This window comes from Ruditapes philippinarum, unplaced genomic scaffold (assembly GCF_026571515.1).
Source record: "Ruditapes philippinarum isolate M1 unplaced genomic scaffold, ASM2657151v2 ctg1638_1_1_1_1, whole genome shotgun sequence".
NCBI classification, from domain to species: Eukaryota; Metazoa; Mollusca; class Bivalvia; order Venerida; family Veneridae; genus Ruditapes; species Ruditapes philippinarum.
This window is the reverse complement of record NW_026865446.1, coordinates 214,399-225,643: the sequence shown is the minus strand read 5'-3', so window position 1 is coordinate 225,643 and position 11,245 is coordinate 214,399. Positions and strand designations below refer to the sequence as shown.

General features: G+C 29.6%; 2 protein-coding genes across 2 annotated transcripts; both read left to right on the top strand.

Moving 5' to 3' along the window:
- The first annotated feature begins 566 nt into the window (after positions 1-566).
- Positions 567-5,299, top strand: LOC132729068 (uncharacterized). The gene is made up of 4 exons (XM_060714813.1): positions 567-648; positions 2,379-2,436; positions 3,164-3,417; positions 3,707-5,299. Exons 1-4 carry the CDS (start codon positions 591-593, stop codon positions 3,985-3,987), a joined length of 651 nt encoding a protein of 216 aa, XP_060570796.1. The 5' UTR covers positions 567-590; the 3' UTR covers positions 3,988-5,299.
- Positions 5,300-5,691: 392 nt separating this feature from the next.
- On the top strand, positions 5,692-9,628 carry LOC132729067 (cysteine proteinase 4-like). Its single transcript, XM_060714812.1, has 4 exons — positions 5,692-5,858; positions 6,494-6,566; positions 7,360-7,598; positions 8,433-9,628. The coding sequence occupies exons 1-4, from the start codon at positions 5,804-5,806 to the stop codon at positions 8,750-8,752; spliced, it is 687 nt and encodes a 228-aa protein (XP_060570795.1). The 5' UTR covers positions 5,692-5,803; the 3' UTR covers positions 8,753-9,628.
- Positions 9,629-11,245: the final 1,617 nt, after the last annotated feature.

Genomic DNA, 11,245 nt, shown 5'->3' with positions numbered 1-11,245 from the left:
GGTCAAGAAAAACAGAAATAACACACAAGAACAATAAAGAAAGGAATAAATTAAGAAAGAAAAACAAAGAAAACAGAGAAGACAGATAGAAAGATAGAAAGAAAGAGACAATCACAGAAAAACATAAGGAAAGAATCAAAAATGAAAAAATAAAATAAAAAGAATTAAGGTAATGTAGAATGAAAGGGAAAAAGAAATAGAGAACAAAATATAGATAAAATTAAACTATCAAACCAAAAAGAGAATGATAAACTTAACAAACAACATTTTGCATTTCATTTTCTTTATAATAATGAATCGTTGTTTAAACATTTCGGGTTTTCCTTTATCTGTTGTTTTGCCCTAATGTAAAGTTAACCGAACAAATAAAGCGCACATGCACACGCAGACACCAACACACGCACGCACGCACGCGCGCACACGCGCACACACACACACACACAAAAAATAAACACCTACCTCGGGAATATATTATCTATAATTCATGTCTGGGCCTCTTGAAACTTTTGTATAGGCATTTATCTATACTTTTATAAATGAAATGTTATAAAAATATAGTTAGTCATTCCTTTTTTATCAGCAAAGAAAATATGATGGAGTTATATTTTAGTTTTTTTGCTTTGATTCTGTGTTCTTATTATGTAAACGGTAAGATAATCCATGAATGGTTCGGTAATCTTTATTTAATAAGACTCGGGTAAGCTTTAAAATCAATCAAAACAACATCGAAATATGAATCTGGCAAAATATTTATTCAAAGTGAAAGGTTTGGAATAAAATGATAGGTCTACATTAAAGTAGACTTAAAGTACATATTAAGCTAAATGTCATGTGGACTTGAATTTGTAATATAATTATTTCAAGAGATTGGTTACTATAAGGACAACTGACCCATAATTGATAATCAAAAATGTTTAGAATAAAAAATGAAAAGCTTCCTTACTTATAAGACGATCACTCCACCCCTTTTAAAAATTGAATGTCAGTGATACATATTTATAGAAATTTCCGCTGATTACCTGGACTATTGATTATTTTTGCATAGTAAAATATAAAATTGAACGCACTTAAAACAATATGTAAAGTTATTTGACTTTTTTCTATGAACTTACCATTAATATTTTTTAGATGGGCAAATGGTTATTTTAAACATTAGACAAATTTTAACTCAACGTAAAAATAAATACAACAATGCTACTTTACTTTTTTACTACCATAAACTCATTTGTAATATATGCGATGATTTAAAATAATAACTTTATATAACAAAGACATAAAAAAGACATAAAAATATTTAATTTATTTATTCTTAATAAGAATCATTTATCATATATTGTGAAAAACATAACTCATATTAGAAGCAAAATGCTCTATAAAATACTCTTTAAATAACACGCGTTTTAAATATATAACACGGAAATGTTTAACTACGAAACTTACTTAAATTCTATCGAAAGAATATATATAAAAGTGTACCTTCTTGCCATAATTGTCATTGTGTTTTACATACATTCTTATTCACTGTTTAAAATGTGTTTTTGGTTGTTCCGAACAATCAATAATTTTACAATTATAAACAAGAAATGATTTCGCCTTCGATGCTATCATTATAACACATTTTACATTTTATTTCACGTCTAAGTGTAGTTCTTATCTTGGTTTCTAATTATATTAAGAGGCATTTTCAATTCTTTCATTTAGTTAGTGTAGATATTGTTTACTTCTTACGGGATTCAAAATAAACAGGAAAGTAACCAAAATTTAGTTTTAATTTTTGATGATTTGATTTTTACCCTAAACTGAACTTAAATGCTCTAAAATTTAATTTTAAAAGAAAATAATAGCATTTCATATATTTACAGCGATTTTTTTATGTTGTTGGAAAAACACATGACGGGCTTGTCAAGAGTTCGTTAATTATACTAGTTTTAATAATAGTTTTAAAAAACAGAACATACATCAAGTCAAGCTGATATAAACAATTATAATTGTTCTTTTCTTTTGACCTTTCTGTATAACTTGATAATTTGCATTTTATTTATAACTTGGTAAAATGCAAGTATGAACTATTTTAACAACTAACCAGAGTCTTCTGGTATGTTCATTGTGTATGTAAAGCACAATGTCAATAATAGCAAGAAGGTGCAATACAGGCATATTGCTTAAGTTACAAGGTCACTCCTATTACAGTACCCTCACTTAATCTTTCTAGTCATCTGTATGCGTTTTGACTTTATCATAATGGTAATGCCAGTAAGTGCTACACAATTAATTTCCATCGTAAGAATAGTGTTTTACGATCATCGGTATAGCAAAAGAATTACTATTTATAAAATGTATTTTGGCATCTATTATATATATTTTCCTTTTCAATTCAGGCCGGTCAGTTTGCTGGGATTCTACCATATACAATGATTCTCTTACATTAACGAACGGGTAAGTTCTTTTCTCTCTACTCATCAATTGTAAGGTAAAAGTTTGAGTTTTGAAGAACATTTCCAATTGTCAAAATCGTTTATTAATAATAAAATTTAATGAAATAATTTTATGATTTGTATCATTGAAATAATATGTGTTTTTAATAGTCAAAATGAATGTTTCAAAGAAAGATTTTAAAGCTGCATACCTCTAGATGAGCCAAAATAGTTCCAGTAAATCAACCTTGAGAAAAATGTAATAACATTTAAAGGAGAGTAAAGCGATTTCTGGTTTTTAGGTATTTATCACCATACTTTTACTACGTTACTAACGCAGTAAGGTCTATTTTTTCATATTCTGTGCTCTTTCTGAAAACGTATGTGTATTGTAAGCGACGTTTGCGAATGTGTAAATACCTCTCTTCGTTCATTTCACAATACTTTACTTTTAAAACGATTTTTAAAAATGCAAGAACATAAACTGGAGGCATGCTGCTTTCACAGAAAACCTTTTTGTCATCAAATTTAAACATTTTATTCACACCCACAGATAAGTGTGCTATTGTAAGACATTTACACTTCATGACGGTGTATACACGCTTGTAAGCACATTAGTTAACTTTAAAAAGAGTTGTTTTCTTTTCATCACTGATGGCAACCTATTTATAACTTATGTAATTTGTATGACAAAATGTTGTTTTTGTCTTTTTAAAAGAAACTAGTTTTCAGCTGGATTAACATTTCAGATCAAATTATGAGCACCAACCAGCAAGTGTTCTAAACAAAATTTGCACACAAGGTTCACTAATTGCCGCGAAATGCATGGATGCTAAAAAAGAAGAAACTGGTGCGTTTAAGAATGATTCAGTTAACAAAGTCATTTTAACATGTTCTATTGTCAATGGACTTATTTGCAAACCATATGAAAATGATCCAAATGCAACGTGTCCAGACTATGCGATCCAGTATGGATGCGATTGCTCAACTACACAAAGTGGAGGTAATGTAAATCATTGCTCAAAATTAACAATTATGTTTTCTTCTTCTGTCGAGTACGAATTTAATTTTGTGAAACTGCTACAATGCATCCAAAGAAACGTTTCTTCAGGCAATAAATAGAAAATTAAATCTGGCATATTTCTGTTCATCAAAAATAGAACCATTATTTTATATGAAAATATCTTTAATACATGCAGATTTTTTATCATTTGCCATTTATAGATTTAGAGAGTTTTTCTTTGTCAACAGTACATGCATAATTATGAAAACAAATATTTTTTTTATTCAAGGGGCTGGTGTAACACCAAGCAATGGTTTGAAAACAACCCCAGTTGTTACAATCGCTTCTAGTAAAGAAACAACCCCGGAGACGAAAAATTCCATCTCAACTGCTCAGAGTACATCTCTTAAAACCACAGCGATGACCGGAGACAGTACCGGTAATGGCGGGAACGGAAGTAAATCTGCAACAAGTGCGCGAAAGCACCGTTGCCGAAACAGTGCCCAGCGTTTCAAAAACGCTGGACTGTTGTTCATTGCATCGACGATTGTGTTAAGATTAGTACTGTAGAATTTTGAATAACGGAAACATTGAGTGACATATGTTATAGCAACATTTCGGTAAATTTAAAGCTTACAGAGATTTTACTTCTGTTTTTGTAAAGATATGAAATGTTAAAATGTCATGTCATGTTTGGTAATCTTTAAAACTCATTTCTCTAGTTATCAAACTTTATTGTTTTAGTGTTATTATAAGATGCCACACACCATATAATGTAGGATTCTTCCTGTACTTATTTTTTTTTAAACCTGCGTATGTCAGATATTATATAGACTATATAGCATTGTAAAAACATTTTTATAATCAGTTTTACTTTACCGGCTAATTACGGGACATATTTTCCTTTATGAAGAAATATCCAAAAACCTACTTGTTTTTTTCTATATCTTTAAGAAATACTTTTAACACCCATGAACTTAATTATATCTATTACTATTTAATTTTTATTTTGTTTTTTTTTGTTTGTTTTACTTTGACATGACACAACATCATAAATGTAACGAAACATATAATATGGCAAAACAAATATAGTTTCATTATTCTATATAACACAAATGGACAGCAATGAAGTGTAAATTTTAAACAAAAGTAGAAATAAAGTTGTCTATGCACTAATATAGAAGTAGAAATAATACCTCACAAACCATACACACATAATGTATGTCGTTTCGTTAAAATAATCTACGCCGTTACTTCACTCATAAAAGTTTAATATTCAAATGTCATACAAATAGAGATTTAAAGATAAACACAGTCATTTATAATTTAATCCACATCTTTACACGGACCTTGGCAATAATGTATTGAAAGTTAATCCCATCTTTATCAATGCGCTTTGCGACTCTTCTCATTTCGTACATTGTTTAATCATTTATTACCACTGCTAAGGCCAAAGTAAGTGTTAAACTTTCCAATTTATTATCATTAAGTAAATACTTCAAATGTTCAAAATAATGACAATTGCTTACCCCAACAACTCGATGATTTTTAATAAAAAGATGAATATAAATTGAATATTTGAATGCCCTTCAAGTGGTTTAGATCACTGTTTAAATTATGGCAATATCATTTGAAAAATAACAGTATTAAAGAAAGCTTCTGATTTTGAAAAATAACATTTAGTATCACTTTTTGTTAGGTAACGTTCATTGTCTCAACATACTTATATATATGAAAGTTATATGTTTAAAAACTCTATGTCTAGATACAACACATTAATGTCACGTGACTTGTATGTTAAAGTTAATGTTGTTGTCTTTACCTTTACAGTTTAACGATCCATTTATTAACGGTGATATCCGGTAACTTTCAAGCCTTATTAAACAAACAAGAAATATCAAGGAAAAAAGGGTTTAAATATATTACAGATATATAATGCTCAAATTTTATAATGTTAACTATTTGTTCATATAAAAAAAGATTCTGGGAAAATTAATAAAAATTCACAATTCAAGTTAACATTTACATGTTATTTGCAATCAATCAATGAATGGTTGATTTTGCAGTATAAACAATGTATGTTTACAGATAAGGACTAGTATACAATGTAATTGTATTGCATATTTTGACCTTTACTTTGTATTTGACGTGGACTGAAAGTGCAATGTGTATATTACTTTCTTTGTACACTTGACAATATTTTACCTTTTAATACAATTTTAAAATTAGCAAGAATCTGAAGGTATGCTACTTTAAACTTTAAAATGAACAATGTGATAATGTCCGGTCACTTTTCGGGCCTCGAATTCCTTAAGATATTGGACAGATATATTGTTAAGTATATCACAGAATCAAATTCAAAAGTGTGATTTCGAGAATTATTATCATGGGTGGTCGCGCGTTTTTTCTAATAGCATTTGCAGGCTTCATTGTAGTATACGGTAAGAAATGTTTTATTTTTCTTTATTTTCATAAATTGTTCTTTTTCTTTCTGATTTGTTAATGATGCTTGTGAAGAAAGTTTTGTCTTTTTACATTTATGTAAACATTGAACATAGCTTAAAATAACTGCCAAATGAATATTTAAGGCTATATTAGAGATCCAATAGAAGTTTAATGGACCTTGTATAAAATCATCCATTTCAAGCAGAACAAAAATAAATCATTTTAAGTGGATTAATTTATAATGGGCACATTTTCCATAAGTATTTCAAAAAATAATGAAAAAATAGAAATGTATCATTTCTATTTCTTATAAAAATGCTGCTTGAATGAAAAATGTTTATAAAGTTGTAAGTGAATTAGAATTATCTTTTAACTGATGAATAATACTATTTTGTTCGAGATCACTTTTATACATGTACGTATCTGCTACATAAATAAATGTAATATCGGATCATATATCTCACACTTGCTAACAACTTCTATGTTAAATTATTTCTTTGCTTGTTGTTATGTCTTATACTAAATATTATCAGCGTAATTTTTCATCGTATTACATACACACCTTCCATTACAGATCATTGCAGTTAAATTTGCGAGCAATTATCAGTGTTTATATGTTGGTTTTATTTAGGTCAGACAACGATTCCAACAATATGCTGGGATACTAAATGGTTCAACAGTTCGGCTCCAACAAAGTTAAACAGGTAAAATACACGTTGTAAAAAAACATGCAATGGGCCGGAAATGAAATAATGTTTCCACTTATGTTACATTCAGTAGGCCAATTCATGAATGTGATTACAAAATTATTCTCGTTTTTGTTAATAAAATTAAAAAAAATATTTGCATTAGTTAAAGATCCTGTAACACAATTTTTGTATCATTCTTATGATGATCAAATTACGATTTATCAATATTGTAAGTTCCAAAAAGCATTATTTATAAATATATAACCAAATTCAACATTTCATGTAAATAAACGGAGGTAATTAGAAATTTATTTTCTATAAAGTCTTAGTCAATTTTTTTCAATAAGAAATGAATGCATATATTTTAATGATAACATATATTGGTCATTAATATTTGCAGTACATATTTTACATATTTCTCGATGTTAGAGATGTAAAGAGAGATAGTGTTATAGAAATCGAAATATCAATTCTATTTTAGACAAAGCTTTTAATTACGATTAAAAAGTATTCACTTTCTTAGTTGGCATTAATTTTAGCGGCTTTTTAAAGGACATTTTCTTGGGTTGTTTGTTTTGCAAAAACAAAATAATAATTATAATAAAATAAATAAATAATAATAATAATAAAATCAAATAAAATGTAATTATATTTTGTAAATGATCATATGAGTAAATGATAATTTTTCGTCGGATCTTAAATTCGTTGATTGATCTTTCCATGAAAATCACGAAAGTTATTGTACAACAAATTATAATGAATTACTTTTCCCTGCAATACAATTCAAAATGTATTTGTTTTACTTAAGATCCGAATACGAGCAACAGTCAGCGAATGTTCTTGATTCTGTATGCGCAAATGGACCAATAACCGCTGCAAGGTGCAAGGATTCAAAAGGCGAATCCTTTACCGGCTTCAGGAATGACTCCGTCATCAAATATATCGCAAAATGTGACATCACAAACGGACTCATCTGCAATCCATACAACACCTCGAAGGATTCTATATGTCCAGATTTTCAGATACAATACGGCTGCAGATGTCCTAGTAAGTTCAAGTGATGAAACAAGTGAAAGCCAGTGCTCCCAGTGGGCATTGACGGTATATTGCACATTCCCTTGCCACACATGTATAGGCTTAATAAAACTGAGTCTGTAACATTTACAATTTAGACGTTCTTTGCGCTCTAAAATTGTTTTTTTCTTTCACTATTTTGTGTTATTGAAATGGATATCTAGAGAACTATCTTTACTACAGAATATTGTTATGTCATTGTTTATAATTTATCGTTCATTCTATCGTTTTATTCTGCTTTATGTATACCTTATCGCTATTGTGACTTGTTAAATATGCTGGTACCATCATTTTAATCTATTTTCCGGCGGCAAGTTTTCAATCTGGAATAGTTTCTGATTATGAATTAGTCTTATATAAGTAATATAATTTATACTCATTTATACCCATGATCTTATTTAGGAGACTGACTAACTTGTTTTATTCAATAATATGATAATTATAATAACAATAAGGTTAAACCAATTTTTAATCATACAAAGACTTAAATCCGAGATCAGTCTTAAGACCAAAACTGAGTCAATTTTGTGTTTCAAAAAAGATATCCAAACTTATGAACTCTATATTATGGCTCTTTTAATTTCTTAATAGCAATGCTAATTGGCATTTACATATTGCGAATAAAACGGTATGTTATAGTATTTCTTCAGAGAAATGACTATGATTTGGAGTCATCGACTTAATTATCTGTTCCATGAGGGTTGAACGTTAAGTACGCATTTGTTTTCCTTCTCTATCCAGTCAATTTGGTTCACAAATATGAACAAATGCATTTTTATGTGATTATTGTGTTTATCTCTATTACAGGTACGACACCAATTCATTCAGGAGGCGGTGCTGTTGCGATAGGCGGTGCTGGAGGAAATGGGAGTGGTTTAAGAGGTGGTGGAAGCGGTGGTGGAGGAACTACAAGCGGGATAAATTCTTCTACGTCTGGTACCGGACACAAATCGGGAAATAGTGGATCTGGAACCGGAAGTGGTACAGGGCAATCAAGTGGATCTGGAACCGGAAGTGGTACAGGGAAATCAAATGGATCTGGAAACGGTTTTCAAAAGATCTGTGTCAACTACTTTCTTCTGTTTATTTGTACAATCCTGGAACTATGTAGAGTGTTTGCCATATAATTTCTACTTGTATAGTTTCGGTTGTTATTGGGTTTTTCATGACTTTCTTTGCCAACGATGTTTTGTTTATATAACAGAATGAAATCAAAACGTGACAGACTTGTCACATAGATATATTTTGAGTAGAAATAAAAAAGAATAGGGAACAGGATATATCAACAATACTTATAATACAAACACTCATAGCAAGGTTAATGGCAGATAATATGAAAACGGTACACTATTAGAAATCATATCCACACAACCCTTTGGAAAATGTGTATTCATTAAAGGCACAATATGTCCCAGAAATGCTTTTATTTTTATTCCTGAAAAAGGCTTATTATTTAAGGGTCTTTTATTTTTGGCAAATCACCTGAATAATAGTTTGTATCTGTTGGTTTTTGGGAATAAGTTCAGTTATGTTGTTTTATTACTTTGTATGGAGGTCAAAATACTAAATTGTTTACATTTTGCTACTTTTATGGCAAATAATCTCACATTCAGCGCTACATTCCTCGGGTAATAAGCTAGGTCACATGCTCTTAAACCAATTATTTCGACATTTTAAAACTCATGTTCAACTTTTTAAATATTTTTATTCGTTTTTGAGACATAATGAACCTTAAAGAAAAGAGTTTTCTGTCACAAAATAAGAACATATCGGATACAATTGTTATGTATAATTTCTTTTTACATTGTATTTTTTCTTGCGGGAATTGAGGACCGCAATTAATGCGGCCAATTTAACTAATGATATTTTAACACTAACTTTGCTTGAATCCGTCAAGATTGTTATATCAAATGCATTTTTAGAATACAATTGCTTTTACAAATAAATAACATGACAGTTATCAAATATGTACTATAAATGTATGTCTTAACATGTTCTTTGAGAAATAAATCCACATTTGTAAGTCCGAATAGTTTGGGCTTTTTCATACTCAGTTTTATTAATTACAGTTATAACACCCTTTGTTTTTGAATCTATTATTTGAAGTGACTTAAGCCCATTTTTATCCAAGTATATTTTTAACCAGTAAAAAATCAAGACAGATGGTTGTTATACCATTATTAATGTGTTGTCATGTCGAAACATGACACAATCATTACTCTTACATGTGCATCCAGTTTCAATGACATTTACACTCAAGTTACAATAAAAGAAACGCTGAAATTTTCCCAATGTTCTACTTTATGTACTTTTACAAAAATATACATGTCTGCACTTTTTTTGTAAGAATGCCTTCTTGAAATCATTAAATCTGGTGACGTAAGCATTGAAAAAAAAAAAAAAAAAAAAAAAAAAACAAAAAAAAAAAAAAAAAAAAAAAAAAAAAAAAAAGAAAAAGAAAAAAGAAAAAGGAAAGAAAATAAACAGCAAATTGCCAACTTGGTTATAAAGAGAATTTTCAACATCGCTGATGCTCCCTAGCACCGGTAGATAATAGAAGTATCCAATCATAAACACTAAAAATATTGGGATCTTTAATCACAAGAGAACCAGAAACATGCAACAACACTAAATAAAAGAATAAGATAATGCTGTAGCTGATGCAAATTATCTCATATTCCTTGACATATCCTGATATAAACTCAAGAAATACAATGTATATTACACCTGCCCCTTACTCCTATACAAGGTAATAATCATCAGTCCATGGTTTTCGAATTATATGTTGGCTAAATCATTGGAGGAATTTAATATTTTCATCTTCATTTTCTAGAATTAAATTAAGCCAAAAGATATGATAAAGTATTAACAACCCAGTTGATGCATATAATGGTGTGTATCTGCTATTTCATCGCAACATTTTATGATTTCATTACGATATTTGAATAATGATCTAAATACATATTCTAACACGACCCGCATTTTTCCCTATTGAACATAGAAGGACCGAATGTGTGTATTATTATGCAATAGAGTCACTGTTTGGCGTTTAGACGTGTGACGTTATCATTGTACATTTGACGTAACCACTATGAAATCCGACGCGCTGAAAATAAGTACGGAAACAAATCAGGGGCAATTTTGCTTAATAGCAGGTACGGCAGCATTTATTTGTTTATGTCGTGTTAGAATCGAAATAATATATCCAAATCGGTGATTTTATCGCTGGATAACATCACTGTTTGTCGTTCGGATGCGTAACATTATATCACTCGGGCTTCGCCCTCGTGATATAATTCCTCGCATCCGAACTCCAAACAGTGATGTTATGGAGCTATAAAATCACAGTTTGGGATACATTATTTCTTAAATAAACAATACAGTTTTCGCCGCGACTTAGATTAATTGTCATTTTAATTGTGACTATAATACTAAATCATTCACAAATTAAGAACTAAATAAACACGATACCTAATGAAAATATTTCTCAGTTCCAACGGACGTTACTTGTCTCAAGGTTAATTTTTGAGGAAAAAAACCCCGCAAATTTATGTTTCATCAAACTCCGTAATGCACGCCTGGTAAGCAATAGAGCTACCTTTTTCGAAGGTATACTGTAA

Coding starts and splice junctions, on each gene's coding strand:
- LOC132729068 (XM_060714813.1), top strand. CDS start 591: ATGATGGAGTTATATTTTAGTTTTTTTGCTTTGATTCTGTGTTCTTAT. Junction 649..2,378: donor GTGTTCTTATTATGTAAACG/GTAAGATAATCC, acceptor TTTTCAATTCAG/GCCGGTCAGTTTGCTGGGAT. Junction 3,418..3,706: donor CTCAACTACACAAAGTGGAG/GTAATGTAAATC, acceptor TTTTTATTCAAG/GGGCTGGTGTAACACCAAGC.
- LOC132729067 (XM_060714812.1), top strand. CDS start 5,804: ATGGGTGGTCGCGCGTTTTTTCTAATAGCATTTGCAGGCTTCATTGTA. Junction 6,567..7,359: donor GCTCCAACAAAGTTAAACAG/GTAAAATACACG, acceptor GTTTTACTTAAG/ATCCGAATACGAGCAACAGT. Junction 7,599..8,432: donor ATACGGCTGCAGATGTCCTA/GTAAGTTCAAGT, acceptor TCTCTATTACAG/GTACGACACCAATTCATTCA.